This window comes from Mya arenaria, chromosome 9 (assembly GCF_026914265.1).
Source record: "Mya arenaria isolate MELC-2E11 chromosome 9, ASM2691426v1".
Taxonomy (NCBI): Eukaryota; Metazoa; Mollusca; class Bivalvia; order Myida; family Myidae; genus Mya; species Mya arenaria.
The window spans coordinates 23,833,365-23,852,260 of record NC_069130.1 but is presented as its reverse complement, the minus strand read 5'-3'; the positions used below and the strand labels follow the sequence as shown (position 1 = coordinate 23,852,260).

Sequence of the window (18,896 nt, the reverse complement as noted above, 5' to 3'; positions counted from 1 at the left end):
AAAATAGTTTAGAGGTCTTGCGTCTCATGTAAAGTATTGCACATACATCCCTGAAACTTCATAGGTGTCTTTGTAAGACTGAGTAAGTAAATAACATGTCTTGTCAGGTTCGATCCTTTTACTCAATAATCATATATACTAATCAACGGAAGTGACGTCGACGTTAAGTCCATACGCCGCGACGTCACGTTACGTAAGTTCGCGGATAATACTATACAAATACAATTCATGACAATAGGTTTGTAAGGCTTTTTAAACTTGCATATTTTGTCACATCACTTGGGCTAAATAGAGTTAGAGCCCTTTACTTAGTAAAACAATGGTTTGAAAATCTTGAGACATATGTACCACCAACAGTATTGCACGTACACTCATGAAACTTCATAAGTATGTTGGACAGCATGGGCTGTTGTGCACCTGCAATTTTTTTACATGCCATTCTGGATTACAAGAGTATTGGCCCTTGACTTAGTAAAGGGTGGTCTGAATCTTGTGTCGCATGTCCCACCAACAGTATTGCACAATCACATGAAACTTCATACATATGTTGGTCAGCATGGATTTTTGAGTTGTTGCCCTTGACTATGGACATTTTTTTTGTGTCGCATATACCACCAACAGTATTCCATACATTCATGAATTTTGCGATTACTTTGTTAGATTTTTCTATCCAGAGCACAACTTGCAAACTAATTATGGAATTTAAATAAACTCATACAATGATCAAGCACAATCAGTGGAAGTGATGTGTACAAGAACCATCCCACCATTTCAGCTTATTACAGAGTTATCGCTCTTTGTTACTTTTTCTTGTCCAGAGAATAACTTGGAAACTACCAGATGAATTCTTATTGAACTTCATACAATGTTAAAGCACAATGAAAACAGTGAAGTGTACAAGAATCTTAACTATAGTTTTGCTAATTACAGAGTTATTGCCCTTTGTTACCTTTTTTATGTCAAGAGTTTACTTGAACTTAATACAATAGTAAATCACAATAAGAGGAAGAGCAGGAACCACAACTCTATTTCAGCTTATAACTGAGCTATTGCCCTTTGTTACTTTTTCCTTACCAAAGCATAACTTGAAAACAACTGAATGGAATTTATTTAAACTTCATACAATTGTACGAAGCACAACCAAAGGAAGTGCAGTGTACAAGAACCATAACTCTATCCATAGCATTGTCAATTTTAAGTTGGATTTCCAAATATTTTCACCTGGGGTATTTCCTGAGATATTGATCGCACGGCACTCAGGGATATTGATTACATGGTGCTGAGTGATATTGATCACAATCAGTGATATCTCTTGTTTCCATTGTTTTAAATATTGCAGCTCAATACAGACAGTAAAGACAGTCGAGATTTTTATGTAATTTTTTATTGTTCGATTTTATGGCATGAACTATAACAAAATACAAGAACATAATACACTAACACAAAACAAATAGCAAAGCATCGCAATACCGAATACTAAAGATATTTGATGTACAAATAATCTTGTTACTTTATTAAGCCATTAGCAATGATGTTGAATTCTGATCACAGGTGACCCCATGTTAATGTTTGTATCATTAAAAAGGATAGTGCCTGCTGATGGTTTAATGTCTTTAATAAATGGCCGATATACATCATGCATCAAGTTTTTGAGTTAATACTTTTTGTTCTATATTTCAACCCAAATCGGAATATATCTTCATTAAGAAATTGTTCTAAAAAAGCTTTAAGTTTCCGATCAAACTCTAATTGGTTTGTATGGAAATTATGACTATATAAACAGAAGATTCGGCCTTTATTTTGTAGAAGGGGTCGGGTAAACCTTCCAGAATTATTTCTTTAATGCCTAAGCGTACATCAAATGCCTTAAAAGCACCAAATGGTTCAGGAATTGACAGTGAAAGAAAATCATCTTTCCCCATCATAATGATGAGCAATGTTATGAAACTAATGTAAACAGCAGTTATTGCTACAAATAATTTGACAAGATGACATTAAATAGTGAGATTTCATAAAATGCGTGTAATTAATACCTTAACTCTGCACTTTCACAAATTGACAGTTTTGACCTTCTTTTTTTGGCCTCAATATCGGCTGATTTTTGTTTCAGTGCCTTCAATTCAGTCATAAAAGATAACTCTCAATAGAACGGATCTCAATTGTTTGGTAAAATGCCGCAACTTTAGTAAGTAATGCCTTTAGCCATAAAATATCAATTTTTGAACATAAATATGAAAACTGCTCTTTTATCAGCAGTCTTTTATCACTTGTTTCCAGACATTTACGCAAAATTGGCTCATTCCAATACAAAAAATAAATAAAAAAAAGTTGTCAGAACAATCAATCTGTGAGAATGCAGCTTTAACACATACTGTAGGAAAAATTGCATTGCATTTTCTCATGGTTTCAACAGACAGAAACTCTTACATAAACAAGAGCATTAAAAGCGGATGCCAACTATCCTACACTATTGTTCTACCCATGTTCCCCCGATAATAAAGCATAACTCAACAATTATCATTAAATATAGAGTTATGGGTTACATATGCATGAATTGTCTCTGGTAGCATATGGAAACATATATTTTGGCGATGGTTTAAGTTGCCCACCACAGACTTAAACGACAACAAGGCTATCAGATTCACTTTACTTTTTCTGAAATACACTCCAGACAATCAAGAACTAATAGCGTTACTTCAAGATCAAGAAGAAGAAAAAAACCCATTTCATTTGCTGAAAATGAAGTACATCAACTAAAACATAATATATTTCCCACGTAAAAAGTCACAAAAAAAACTAGACTTAGATGAACAAACTAGAATTCTTAAACAAGTACCTGGCATCAAATCATTAATTTAATCATACCATATTTTCCTCGGTATAATCATGTAAATTATATTTACCAGGATTTTTTTAATGAACACGCTATATGATATTTCTAAATTCCAGAAAGCATTTTACCAGTGCCGAGTTTGTAGGATTGTATTATTTTTTAACAGTATAACAGTCAAAACTTGCTTTTTTGAGGTCGTTTGGATCTCGAGAATCACTTCGAGATAACTAACTTCGAGATAACTGAAATTCAAACAATGTATAACAAAACCCAAAACATTTGAAAAAATGTTTGACATGAACAGAACATCGAGATAACAGAGTTCGACATAGCAAGTTGTCATTGTATAATTGAAAAGCATTAAGGCGCTTGGGTAACAAAGTTAAATGACATCAAATATGCAATCATGTATAACTTATCTAGCTACCCCTAAAAGAACGAAAGATAAATAATAAGAAACATCTAGAGGTACATGAAAGTAAAACAATCATACAATATTTACCTTATCAACAACCATGGTATTCATTATGTTACATTTCATAACTACCTCGGGACAATTTACTTGACAAAATCTCGTTTTAATGAATATGCATGAGGCAGGGGAGACAACTCCTCTTCAAATGATTTTGCAGTTAACAATACATACTCTTCAATAACCCATTATTGTCAAGTGTTTCCATAGGCGAGTGATTTAGGCTGCTTATAAATAACTTCAAGTGAAACAGTGGACCGAGTTCGCCAGAATATTTTTTCCTCCAAAAAGTACGAGTGTCTGTGCGTATTTCGGCATTAGTACCTTGCAGAACCAATGAAACTGTCTCATTAATTATTCATGATTACGAGATTTTTCTAGCCAAATCGTCCACAGTACACAACGAAGCATAGCGAAGTAGTATATCGCGGGTACCTGACGATGAATATATATAATCTAAACAACAAAATGAAAGACTAAAGTAATACATGTGCAAATTGTGTCCCTCATTTTAATGACAATGCAAATTGGCCATTTGTTCTGAACATTGTAATAACATTATTTATGACATTGTGACTTTGGACTATTCCAGTAAAACATATAACCCCAGGGGGGAGGCAAATATTTAAATAGTATATGGGTGGGTGTTTTTCGCTAATTTGGACCCCACAAGGGTAAATTTGCTTCTGTAGGGGGTGTGGCATAATTTAAAAATGCCTTCCCCCTGGGGGTTAAATGTTTAAATGGAATAGCCCTTAGTATATAAGTATTAAAGAGTAACTACTTTCTGCTGTACTGATATATTTCAATTAATCAAGCAGGGCTGAAACAGGACTCCCAAAATTTGTAAGAAGTACTGAAGATAATAAGGATCTCCATGAAATTTAAGAGGAGATATTTGAAAGTTAACAATGATGACATAAACAACGTCGTTAACACCAACAAAGTTCTGACCAATCAGCCAGTCGTTAACATTAACAAAGTTTTGACCAATCGGCCCATAGCTTACCCAAATGTATACATTTAATTCATTAAACAAAGTCTGCAAAAAATAATTAAAATAAATATTAAACATGTGTACAGAAATAAAAATAAAGTATAAAGTATTATATAATATGTATACCCAATTATAATTTGATACAAAATTCATTGAAGTTTAAAATTGCTTTTTTTTATCCCTGTTTGCATGACAAGAAAACTGAAACATGTATGTAAAATGAATATTTCATGGTGTATTGTTTTTCTTAAGAAATGGTAAATAATGCTGTAACTGTGGAATTATCATAAGAGGTGTTAAGTTATGAAGGCGGAAAAAGTTTTGCTATCACCTGCTCCTGTTTTTAACTGATACTGAAAACGTAAAATTCAGCTAAAATACGTTGAACAAAAAATTGAATTGGTGTGGCCTAAAATGTGTTTACAAATACATGGTACAGTGCAACATTCAATATCTTAAAGTGTTGAACGTTTAACAAGAATGCAAATGCTCGTCTTGTTTATTTTTCAATCAAATAACTGACATAACAGTTTTTAAAGTAAGAGTGACCGGCCTTGCATTTTGTCTCTGGTTACATGTGTGCCAAGTTTCATTGGAATATTTTGAATGGTTTTAGAGTAATGAACAAGTTTGGAATTTTTGCATGACAATGTTACTGATGACACAGCATTAAGACTATGTTTGAAATGGTGAAGAGTTATAAACAAGTTTTAAGTTTGTGCATGATGACATCAATACTAAGACAATGTTTTGAATGGTTTTAGAGCTATGAACAAGTTTCAAGTTTTTGCATGATGATGATAAAATGATGACATCAAAACTTAGACGATGATTTGAATGGTTTTAGAGTAATGAACAAGTTTGAAATTTTGGCACGACGAATGTAACTGATGACATCAAAACTTAGATGACTATATTTTGAATGGTTTTAGAGCTTAAAACAAGGAAAATAATTGCAAAATGATGTTACTAATGACATTGAAATTAAGTCTATATTTTGAATGCTTTTCAAGTTATGAACAAGTGTTTGCATGACAATGCTGCTGGTGACATCAACACCAAGATTATGACAATTCATTAACCTTTTTACGAGCTAAAAATAAGACGAAAAATATATGTCATACAATAAACAACTATCCTGTCATTCACAACCATAATTTAGATTGCAAATATCTGAATTTTTTCAATAAACGGGAGTTCTAAAAGCTGATAATTCTCGATCAAGAAAGAGCCAGGGGTCTGTTTGAGGGATTTATGCCCAAGGCAGGATAAAGGGGCTAAGACCCCTTTTAAAAGTTTTAAAGAACAGCGCAATTCAGGGGTTCTAACAGCTGTTAGTTGTCAATCCTGAAAAATAGCCGGGGGTCTGTTTGAGTATAAAGGATTTATGTGCAAAGCAGGGTGAAGGGGCTTGGACCTGATTTGAAACTGTTTCCAATTTAATTCATGTTTATTTCAATGTAATTCCTACTGTTTTTGATGCAAATTTCCAGGCAAAAACGATCTTTATAACTATACATAGATTTGGAACTCCTCAGCCATTTTCCATCAAAAACAACCTCCAATGTATATGGACAGTTTACAATGTCAGAAATCTTCACATTTAACTATACTTCCAATAATTTAGTAGTAATTTTAATTTAGCAGCTGAACTTAATGATTTTACTCCGAAGAATCTTAATTAAATATGCAATAATACACTTCACTGGCAATCAATTTAGTAACACAAAATACACTTTAGAAAACTACAATCAACTTGTATAATTATTTAAAATTTTATGAACTATTTCTTCTGATCAACTGGTATACATCCAAGGTAGATGGAAAATGAACGAGGAGTTCCGAATACTGTACAAAAGTCTAAAGTTAAAAGCTCTTGATCCCTGTTTCAGAATAAATCCTGATTTTTAGAACCCCTGAGCAAATAAATTCAGGAAATCGTTTATTTTTTATTAACATCCAATTAGTATCACTATGAACTACATGTATATACACTCATGTATCTTATAGGACTTTTTATTTATACAATTACAATATACCACTTCAATTTGATTGACAATATATCATTTCATTTGAATACCTATTTAATATTGTCGAATATAGCATTTCATTAAAATATAATATACAGAAAATTGGTACATGTATAATATGAAATTTAGCATAAAATTCATTCAATAATACTATTAAATTAAGCGTAAAATTCATTCAATAACTGTTTAACAGCAAATAAATCATAAAATGTATATTATAATTTGGTTATAATCACTGATAGCTGGCGAATCTAACTGTTTAGTCATTGAATTTAAACTCTACAAATATTAACAAGTTCTACTGCTTGCAGGCCAGTGAAAATTGACCCCTAATTGAAGAGGTTTAGACAGGGCCCTTATGACACTTTTGAGGAAAGGGGTCATAGCCCTTATATGGGTGAATTTTTAACCAATAGAATGTGGGTTTTCAAGAAAGATTCTCAACTGAACAAAAACATTAATAATTCAACCTTATACACCCTACATTAAAATAGTTTCACAATATTAAACATTCATGTGTGGGGGGAATAAAAGATACTTCATTTTTTAAAAGGTGGCAATGGGGCTAAATTAGCCCCCCCCCCGCCACCACTGAAAAGGACAGATCAAGGCCCTGCTGGTTACAACTTAAGTACAATGATACTAAATAAACATGTAAATGTTGGCTATTGACATCTCCCCAAGTGACATCTCCCCAAAAAAGTTAGTAGCTACTGCATGTATTTCACGCATGTTCATATCGAGAACAGTGCAGTCTTATAAGAAATACATGTCGCTACTGCACATATATCACATGTCGCTACTGCACATATATCACATGTCAATAACAGTAGTCATATTTTACAAAGTGTTATCGATGGATGACACACAGACTACACATCATACACCTGACGTGGGAGTGTTCAGGAACTGTTCCTTGAAGTTGTCCAGGGCTTTGTCCAACTCGTCTGCTTTGTTCCTGAAAATAACAAACATTGCAATGTAAGAACTATTTCCCTCGAAATCCTGATATTAAAGCTGCACTCCTACAGATTGACCGTTATGACAGCTTCTATATTTTTTGTCTTGGAATGAGCCATTTTTTTTCGTAAATGTCTGGAAACCAGTGATATAAGACTGCTGACAAAAGATCAGATCGCAGTTTTTAATATTTACATTAATTTCTAAATTGAAGTTTTGTGGGTAAAAGTGTTACTTAATTACGCTGAAAAAAGGTTTTTCGGCATAAAACATCAATTTTTTAACGTAAATATGAAAAAAGTGATCCGGTCCTTCGTCAGCAGTGTTTACAGGGGTGCCAACACAAATTTGTAAAAGAGAGAGGAAACCAGTACAAAATAGGAGTATCCCCATCACAATATAAACAAAAAACACATTTTTTTGCATAGATTAGATAAAAGGCAACAACTTTAATTTTAAAGTTTTGTGGCCAAAAAAGAGGAAATCAGCTGAAAAGAGGAAATTGGCATCCCTGTGTTTAGAATTCTTCCACTAGAGAGCCTGATGAAATGCTGCTGCCGACAAAAGTCGAGAAAAAGACGTACCTGTATGTTTCAGACTTAGCAGATATATCCCTCAGCTGTGAGATGACAATGTCCATCTGTTTGATCTCATCTTCTAGTTTTCGTTTGGTGATGTCAGCCACGCTACACAACCGGTCAAACGTGGAACTCAGCTCACTAGAGGCATAACAGGGTTTAGTGAAATACAAAGTAACAAGAGCTGTCGCTGGAAATACAAATATCCCCAACGCCCCCTGAACACAGGAATGTTGATATCTAAAAATCTTTTGTATAAAAGAACCCTCTGACTTCTGATAGGGTCTGAAATCAAACATTATTTTAATTTCTTGTAAAATGTGTCCAACTGCTTGTAAAAATGATGAACTTTTTTTTGTTTGTTAATGCTTCATATTGCCAAAGATTGTCAATTACCTTTTTCGAATATTCAACGAGTCTATGCTTGCATTTTCAAAACTGTGTTCCAATTTTTTTCTTTGAAACACTATTTTTTTACCAAGTTTCAATTGAACAAGGCCTATTATTTGCATTATATTCAAAATATTGTTATCTAACTTCATTAATTTAGTAAAACATTTTGTAAGATAGTTGGGAATACATATCCAAAGTTTCGATGCAATAACTGGTGTATTTACTGAGATAATGACTTAAAGGTGCTTACATGCAAACCCTTAACCAAGGTGTGACGCCAACGCCGACGCCAACGCCAGGGTGAGTAGTATAGCTCTCCTGATTCTTCGAATAGTCGAGCTAAAAACTGATTTTTACCAAGTTTTCTATAACACTTATGGTAAACTTTATTTTTGCTTCATAAATTTATCTGTGATTTCAAAGTGGCTACAACTTCAGTGACATGTACATGTACAACTAAAGCTAAAATAAGCTTCATAAAAAACTAAACTGAAAATACTCACTGTTGTACTTGATAACTACAGTTTGAGCTCGTAGAATCAACAATCAAATTCAGATTGCTGCTGGCGTAGTCGACATACTGTGCCTTGAATGCTCGTTCCTTGGCCTTAGACGTCCAATGCATTCTTTCAAAGCAGTATAATCCTCCATAGCAGAGAATCCCAACAGCTAGGACCTTCCAGGGAGAAAAAGAACTTTGTATAATTGGGTCTGAAACAATGAAGATCTCCATAATAAGAACCCCGTCTGCTAGAATCCTTCGGCATACTGCTTTATATACCAAAAGCCAATAGTATCAAAGTGAATATAAGTTATCTACAAGGTTATCTTTGGGCTGATTTACACCAGGGCAATTTGATTGGTCAACAGCAGTTCTTCCACAAGGGCCATATCAGATGTCGGTTCAGACATCCCTTCATAGGCAGAGCTGGATTCCCAACATGCCATAATTGGTTTGATATGCTTAATCCAGGCATGCATGTTTGAGTTGTTAACTGATTAATTAGTCGTGCTTCATTCAGTTGGGGGTGTTATTCGATTAATTAGCACAAACTGTACCATTAAATATCTGTAAAAAGTATCCGGCTAGGGTATTTGACTTTTCATAAACTTGTACTCACCACTCCGAGTGCAGTGCTCTCCTTGATATTAATGACACTGGTTACGAGATTAAACAGCATTTTGGCATTATCTGGGTCGGCTTCCTGAAATGTTTGAGGCTCTTGAGGAGTCATTGGTATATTTTGGGGAATCTAAAAGATTTAAATTACCATTTTATGTTATGCCTTCCTGTTTTGGCAGCAGTAAATACCATCTGTTTTAACCATGTTCTACAATTTACAACTTGAAACACTAACACAAATCTACTCTAAATATTAACATTGCCAGTTTAAACATTGATTTAAGAAAATATTGATTACTCTTTAAATTATGTCAAATGCAGCATCTTATATAGGATTTATATACTTAGGATAAACATGCAATTAAGTACATATATGCGCTGATTGTTCAGAGCTTTAAGTGAATGTTAACAAGGCAGTCCAAAGGACGGCTATATCCCCCTCCATTGTTTTTAAGTATATTTTGTTTTTCTTGCAACCTGACTGGTACTTCGAATCTGACCAAAATTGTACACAACCACTGGTCAAGAGTGGGAATATAGGAAATACAAGTTGTTTGATAGGTAACATAAATATTCTTGGATATTTGAACATATTATAAAAGGATATTTGTTAAAGTTAGTCATATTGAGTGTAGTGTAGGTAAGATCAATGTAAAGGTTATTTTGGCTAAAAAAAAGGAAAATGAGTCCTTGATTTATAACATCGTTGATAGCAAGCCTTAAGTATTTTCGCTAAAGTGATACATACATATTGTGGTGACTTCATAACATTGTTTTACTGCTTGAAGAGAAAACACATGTTATAAATATATTATCACATTTGTGTCCATTTTTTTAAAATATTAAACATGCTGCACATAATGATAATGCTTGGTAGAGTGCGCTATGTATCAATCTGTGCAACTTGTTTAACACTTTCATTTAACATTTATATCTTATCCTCTATTTAGCATTGTCATTATATGGACCAGAAACTTCATAATGTATTACTGGCACAAATTGCAATTGGTCCGAGGTCTTGGATCAAATTCAGTTATTGTTGCTAAAAGTACATGAAATGTATAATGTCAATAAATCCGGTAAGAATTGGCATGTCTACACTGCTTATTGTAAAAAGCCCGGACACAAGCATGTGTACTCTGACTTTTAAATGTCAGATGTGACCTTGACCTTTGAGGTATGGACCCAGGTCAAGGTCACTGCACATCATCTCAATGAGGACAACATTTGTACCAAGTAATATAGTAATTCATCAATGCATAATTAAGTTATAGCGCGGACACGCGCATGGGTCCTCTGACCTTTAAATGTCTCGTGTGACCTTGACCTTTGAGGTATAGACCCGGTTCAATGCCACTACACATCGTCTCAATAAGGACAACATTTGTACCAAGTAATATCGTCATCCATCAATGCATAAGTAAGTTATAGCAAGGACACGAGCATGTATACTCTGACCTTTAAATGTCTCGTGTGACCTTGACCTTTGAGGTATGGACCCGGGTCAAGGACACTGCAACACGTCTCAATAAGGACAACATTTGTACCAATTAATATGGTAATCCATCAATGCATAGGTAAGTTATAGCGAGGACACGAGCATGTGTACTCTGACCTTTAAATGTCAGATGTGACCTTGACCTTTGGGGTATGGACCCGGGTCAAGGTCACTACACATCATCTCAATGAAGACAATATTTGTACCAATTAATATGGTAATACATCAATGCATAAGTAAGTTATAGCGCGGACACGAGCATGTGTTCTCTGACCTTTAAATGTCTCGTGTGACCTTGACCTTTGAGGTATGGACCCGGGTCAAGGTCACTGCACATCGTTTCAATGAGGACAACATTTGTACCAAGTAATATGGTAATCAATCAATGCATATGCAAGTTATAGCCCGGACACAAAATGTTACAGCCAGACGGACGGACTGACAGACGGACGGACGGACAGACGGACGAAGTGTATTCCTGTAATCCCCTCCCCACTCCAAGGTGGGGGATTAACAACATTGTTAACTTCTTGGTTGGTAAGGCCTTTTATGGCTATGAACCCCTGTTTCCATCTACTTGTGTTTCCCTCAAAACAAACACTCAAAGTATAAACAGCTATATTTGGACCCCACAAGACATAATCGTGCCTGGACCCAGGCTGAAAATTCCTAGATATAAACCTTCTTAGTAACTCAAAATAAATACTACATTCACTTACCACATCAAAGAGTTTGGATAGAGCAGGGATTCGCAGTGTGAAGTGAAAGGCAATATCTTCCTTGAAATTCTCGCACACACCTCTACAATTGAGTCGGTAAGCGATTTCAAAATCACGACGGGGCATCACAGTGTTAATTTGCTGCTGGGCCTCTTCAGGAAGGAGGGCAGAAAGCCGCCCTGAAAGGGAGGTAATTTGTGAAGAGTTTACAAAGGGAATTAATTCAGGAGGTAATTTGTGAAGAGTTTACAAAGGGATATAATTTGAAGCATTTTATGTATATATCTTAAGATTTTTATGCAAATGGGCATAATAATATGTATTAGATTTATTTTTCTAAATTTTCATTCAATGTTTATGACAAAATATTATCAACAAAAATATCTTTCTGAAATTCGTGTAAAATACATATATATAGAAGTATTGTTTTTTGTTAGCACTCTACGGCCTTCAAAGAGACCAGCATGAGAGCTATTCTGCTTATGATAATCCAGTTGTAATCAAGTTGTTTTGTCAAATCAATACAATTTCTGTTCTGTGCCTTTTTCTCTCTAAGCACACTGTCCCCTTTCTACAAGCACCCTGCCCTTATTAAAAAGCCTATCCGGGACATAGCTTTACTCGTGTATTATAGGTGATCTGTTATCTAAATAGCCTTTTAATTTAATAATCATATTACCAGTACCAAAATAACAGCCTTTTAATAATTTTATTACCAAAGTTTCAAAGTTTCAAAGTTTATTGTACACTCTGCACATATAATACATGTGATACGAGGTTTACAACAAATAAACATACACAAATTAAATCGGTCAAGCTGTGTAGGTACAAAGAAAAAGAAGAAGAACGCTATATTCTATCTTCTGGAGTCAACTAAGACAAATATAATAAATATATTTATATTAATTTGTAACAATTTATAGTAAAAATTGAGGTAAGCCCTAGTTAGCCTTGTGTATTAATAAAATAATCCAGTATAATCTTAAAAAAACTTCGCTAAATCTATCAATTTCTTTTCATCTGTTTCATTCATCATTTTTTTATACATAATTGTGGTACAGTTATCACCTTTAATATGCGGTAGCAGTCGTTTTCTTGCATCAACAAAGTGAGTACCCAAATAACAGCCCTTCAATAATTATATTACCCAAATAACAGCCTTTCAATAATCATATTACCCAAAAAACAGCCTTAAATAATCATATAACCCAAATAACAGCCTTTTAATAATTAATTAATTATATTACCCAAATAACAGTCCTTCGATAATTATATTACCCTAATAACAGCCTTTAAATAATCATATTACCCAAAAAAACAGCCATAAATAATCATATAACCCAAATAAAAGCCTTTTAGTTATTATATTAACCAAATAAAAGCCTTCAAATATTTACATTTCCCCCAAAATAGCCTTTTAATAATCATATGACCCAAATAAAAGCCTTTTAATAATTATATTAACCAAATAAAAGCCTTTAAATAATCATATTACCCAGATACCAGCCTTTAAATATTACCCAAATAACAGCCTTTAAATAATCATATTACCCAGAATGAGATAACAGCGTTTAAATATTACCCAAATAACAGCCTTTAAACCAAATTACTCAAACAACCGTCTTTGTATAATCAAATTACCTAACTTACAGCCTTTAAATAATAATTTTACCTAGATAATAGCCTTTTAATAATAATGCTCAAATAACAGCCAGTTTAACCTATCATATTTGTATCCAGATAAAAGCCTTCTTATAATATAACCCAAATAACAGCCTTTAAATAATCATATTACCAAAAAACAATCCTTTTAATCATTATCAGGGAGCTGAGTTTTAGATAGTTAATTGTTTCAACAATTTGTGTTCTATTTTTAGACAGTACTCATTCGGTCTTCTTTTCAATACCTGTCATTTCATGTTGCGTGGTTTCTAGGGCTGACCGTAAAGTCGCTGAGCATCGGGACTGTATGTTTTTCCTCAGTCCGTTTTCTATGTGTTCATGTAACTCCTAGGGGAAAATGGAGTGAAAAATGAATGATGCGAAGTGTGTATTTTTAAGTAGCTATAACCTCTGTAAACAGTCTTTGAAGTAAGTTTTGTTTCCTTTCCAATAAATACTAACAATTATTTTATCTTTGGAATATTTCTTTACAATCTGCTATTCAAGAGAAAGAAAGATCTATGCAAATTCTCAACTGCCGGACATCCCTTCAATGTCAAACCCTGTATTGGGTAAAACACAAGAAGAGTGGCCATTTCTCTGTTTCTCTGTCTATACAATTTCTTCCTTGACCTTGAGGTAAATTCCTATGAATTTGTCGCAATCATTCAAGCGTCAAAATTAGATTAAAAACTGAGGTTATCGGAAGAGTTTTATGACCAAAAGTCAATTCAAAGACTGTTTTGGAAGGCTAACAATATAGTGTGAATTAGCCAATGTAATCGTGCTGCTAACGTGAGCAACAATGATCTAAAATGATAAATGGTGTGATTAATGAACATGATGTAAAATATTCACGGTGTGATCTTTTACAAACACCTTACACAAAATATAAGGTTTTGGACTTATACCAGGGTATCATGGCCCACAAATACTGAAAACTTGTGAACCAAAAGAGCATTTGACATAGTGGTCGTTCAATACAGAATAATTAAACAAATTTTCTAAAATTTAAACCTCCTTTTATAAATTTCGCATTAAATGACAAAGAATGTTATAATCTGTTTACATCATAAATACTAATTAGAAGATTTGTAGTGCGAAATACATTTAGGGTTAATTTAAAAGGCGCAATTTTTTTAAATCTAGTTATCAATGATGTCACATCACTTCAGTTATTACACTAGTAATAAATCTAAATTATATAATGCCATTATTTCATGATAACATCATTTTTATGACATAATTTTTCATAGAATTTGAAATAGTTGTTTTCCATCCACTGTTCACTTGATGACTTCAAAAACATTGTAATAAAAATTGGAGTCCTGTCTTCTCTTAGGAATGAAAGACCATGTGTCAGGCTTTTCAATAATAATTTATGATTAAAAAAAGATCAACCCCTGAATATGAAAAAATATATATAATAAAATAAGGTTAAAAATTAGGGAAATAAGCTACAATATATATAAAAAAATTGTAAAGGGTTTCACGCTGCCGTAAAATAAGAATAAACCAGAATTCTGCAAATTGGAGTGCTCATCATTTTTCTAGTATAAGAGGTCATTTACTAACCATGACCTATGTGTATACCAAGTTTGAAAACTCAACAAAAAGTCGTTCAAAAGTTATTTCGTTGTTTAAAAAAATGTGACAAAGACGCCACCAGACAAATTAATCCCCATGTCTGCCATGCTTCGCAGGCGACCCATAAGAGATTAAGATGATGAATCATTAATTTCAATTATATTCTTTTGATGCAGTCATCTATAATTAACAGCCTTCAATGCCTTTCACAAAACTTTGAAGAAACTCAGCCTAGACAAAAAAGCTGAAGTAAATCCTAACTAATCTAAGCTAATCTCAGAAGAACAAAAACCAAAATTCTGAGACTTGAAACCATGGAATGAAACTTCAACGTTATTGTAGGCTTTTGTTAGTACAATACATGTAGCCAACATGCTGCTAATATGTAAAACTAAGCAGCAGTAAATATCTGTGTCAGGTCACAGTGTTTTAACACAGCAGACTTGGGAATACATCAACACTCAGCAGTCAGCAGGGATCAGAGAAATACTGCAAGATTACGAGGGGTACAACAGTGCGAGCAAATTTGCTGATCATACGACAGTGGTTTGCCGACCATATGATAGTGGTTTGTCAACCATACAACAGTGGTTTGCCGACCATATGATAGTGGTTTGCTGACCATACAACAGTGGTTTGCCGACCATATGATAGTGGTTTGCTGACCATATCACAGCAATTTGCCATGTTTGTCGTACCAATCATATGTCCCTCCATGGAATCCTTATGGTGACGTATCGCCCCTGAGCATCGGCCTGTCATGTTACGGATAATACTTTCCTCTAGGTAACTATGTAACTCCTTCAGGGGTCAGAAAGAAATTTGTAAAAAAAAAAATAACATGGTGATATTCTTCTTCCTAAGGGCTATTGCAGCTAGACCTATATCCTACTGTGGAAAGGCAATTATTTTCCTAGTATATGGGTGGGTGTTTTTTTCGCCAATTTTGACCCCAAAAGCGTAAATTTGCTTCTGTAGGGGGGTGGCATAATTAAGAAGTGCCCTTCCCCCTGGGGAAATAAATGTCGAAATCTCAAAATCCTTGGTCTTTTCCAGAATTCCCACTTGTGCCATGCGGTACAAACAATCAAATCTATAACCGTTTAACATTGAATAATGCAATACTTAAACCATTTTCAAATACTTTAATCAAAAAGAAACATCGTTTTTGAGGTAACTGCTCAGAAGAAATAATTCATAATGTGTAGTTACACAAACTTTTTAGTTCAAAAAATTATTTAACAAACATTGTAAACAATGTTAAAATAACATTCATTATGGAAAGAAAATGACTTGTTTGTACAGGATGGCGCGGCAGAAAACCCCGGAAACAAACCCTTAGTGGAACGAATGCTAAAGCTTGTCTTGTCATTGAACAAAGGGCATAACTCAACAATGAGTAAAGCAAGAGTAGTAGGCCTTGCTACACATATAAAAATTGTCTCTGGTAACATGTATGCTAAATTTCATAAGAACAGGAGCACATAATTATTATAAGATCTACTTTTTTGTGAAAAATTATGACCAAACAAAAGCCCCATAGAGGAAACACTGAAGCTCGTCTTTTTATTCGACTAACAATATGCAATTTGAAAATCTTGCATGGTTGTTTAGTTATTGCTAAATAAAATTTTGTGGACGCCGATGACGACAAAGATGCCAATGCATAGGCAATACATTGACAAAAATATTTTTCTTCAAAAAAAACCCCGATATTCTAAGATTGTTTATGGAATCCAACCCACGAATAAGGTAGATTTTCGATAGGTCTGTTAACTTTAATGTCAAATTTTGATGCCCCATATAATTTTGAAAAAAAACGCCATACATTATGTTTATACGGTTGTATGACTGCTCTCTGTTGCAACCAAAATCAGACATAAACATTTTATGCTTTCTTTGACTTCTAAAACAACTGCACACAAAACCCTTTCAAATGACACAAAATAATATGGCAACCAAAGATTCAAATATTCCCGTACGAAAAAATCAGGCGTAAACCAGCTGGTTGGGACACGGAAACCAGGCGGAAACCAACTGGTTTTCTGTATTACGTGTGCTTTACGTGTCTAAAGGAGCAGGACACGTAAAACGAACCCAAAACCAGGCGTAAAATATCCCGATATGAAGACACGTAAATTCAAACCAGGCGTAACTTTTCGAAACCAGGCGTAAAGTTGGACTTAGACATTTTTGCAATAAGCAAAAGGCGTAAATTGAGACTTGGAATATTTTTGGTTCCATACTAGGCATTAAATATAATACTTTGACATTTTTCTGTTGCCAAAGCTTAAATAGGAGTGTGCAAAAATAAGCTTGCTTTAAATAATTTTTGTTTTAACTCTTTATCTTTTTAACAGGAATACAGTTAGAAATTGATAAAAAAAAAATGACTTTTTGTAGAGGATATTATAGATGAAACTGGAAAATAATTGAAAAATACTTATCTCCAGTATATAAGCAACTTGCCTTAGAATTGCTATTTAAAACTAATTATTTTATAGTAAAATTCAAATTTCTAACTCTTTTTTATTTGACTCATGATTTATTTTGATAAAAAGTTTAATACTGCTACATGTTATCAAAATTTCTCTCTCTATGAGTCCAGTTGTATCACACCCTGGGCTTATCAGTTCAATCAAAAGTCAGGCAGAAAGCTTCCTGGAGAGTTTTATCTAAGCCAATCAGCATCAGGTTAACATTCATCTGTGTAGGAAATTCAAATGTATGGAGAAGAATCATATGTAAACATGGCGGTTTCTGAAGCTCATTTTGTGTGGATCAACCTTTTCCCTAATCATTTAAAAAGGTAAGAACAGATTCAACATATTTCTTTTATAATATTCCACAGTAAAAAGAACATAAATAAATATGGTGAGTGATTAAGTATAATATTCTTTTCTGACAGCATTTAAACATTTTGAGTTTAATAATTGCTCAGTGAGGACAGTGAACCTCCATTAACACAAATTGGATCACTGGGATGCAAGCCTCATGATTGTAAAACAGTGTGTGTAATTAACTAATTATATGAATATATGCACAAGTTCTAATACTTGAAAAGTTGGTATAATTAAGCTGCAATAAACTTCATATATACTGTTCTTTATAATTGAGCCCCCATAAGTTATCATTGATGATCATGTGGGTGTGTATGTATGTGCATTATGTCATTATTTTAATACTATAGATGGCCAATGTTGTGTCTGTGGCAAAGATGAGAATCCTGTTACCAAACAAGATAGGATGGGGAAAGTGGGAAAGCTGAGGAAAATAATGGTTGCGTCCCTGCTCAACCACATGGTGGGTTGCTGTATTATCTGCTATTACATTTAATTTTAACTTTCCAACTTCATTCTTTTTATGAATATAAACACATGTATCATGAAGTAGGACTATGAATTTTTTATAACAATAATATTCCTTATTTATGTAATTAGCTTATAATATACCATGGCAATAAGACATTTGTGCATAATAGGGGAATCAATGTATGAAGGGTTACAGTTTTAGAGAAGTTTATAAAAAGTATATTCTTCTAATAATACTGTACTAATGTAACAACATATATTTCTTATAGGTATGTAAAACCATTGTCTTTTTTTGACTACAACATTTGATCAATGTTTCATTGCAGTGAAATAAAAAGTGATCTGATATTTACAGATGACTGTTACAAAAGAAATGCTGAATGACCTACTAGACAGAAAACAATGACCAAGCTGAAAATCATATGAGCATCACCATTCACAGGCGGGATTCAGTGACTGTGGAGAAAGTGAAATATAAACATTCTCCTGGTGATAGTAACATAAATGTGTGTTTATACTGGTAACAGGTCTTATTTTCAAGAATCATGATAGTAATAAATAACATGTACCTGAACACTTATAATAGATATATGATACTGCACAGGAAATGCATTATGCTCAAATCAGTTACTGTGAAAAATTTATACATTCAAGTATTAAATCAATAAAATTCATTGCTTTATGATTTAACATTTTACATCGTTCTGTTTGTAGACCTTACATGGATAATATG

General features: G+C 33.6%; 1 protein-coding gene across 6 annotated transcripts in view; it reads right to left on the bottom strand.

Moving 5' to 3' along the window:
* Positions 1-1,374: 1,374 nt before the first annotated feature.
* Positions 1,375-18,896, bottom strand: part of LOC128202698 (mitofusin-1-like) — a 90,909-nt gene continuing 73,387 nt past the window's right edge. For 5 of the 6 annotated variants that reach the window (XM_052903765.1, XM_052903760.1, XM_052903763.1 and 2 more), the window contains 6 exons: positions 13,511-13,613; positions 11,604-11,782; positions 9,385-9,468; positions 8,767-8,939; positions 7,877-8,011; positions 1,375-7,290 (listed from right to left, as the gene is read on the bottom strand). In XM_052903765.1, the coding sequence (XP_052759725.1) occupies positions 7,212-7,290; positions 7,877-8,011; positions 8,767-8,939; positions 9,385-9,468; positions 11,604-11,782; positions 13,511-13,613 (753 nt within the window). In that variant the 3' untranslated portion in view covers positions 1,375-7,211. Of the gene's footprint in view, positions 7,291-7,876; positions 8,012-8,766; positions 8,975-9,384; positions 9,469-11,603; positions 11,783-13,510; positions 13,614-18,896 lie in introns of those variants that run through there. The other variant, XM_052903766.1, reaches the window with a different exon arrangement.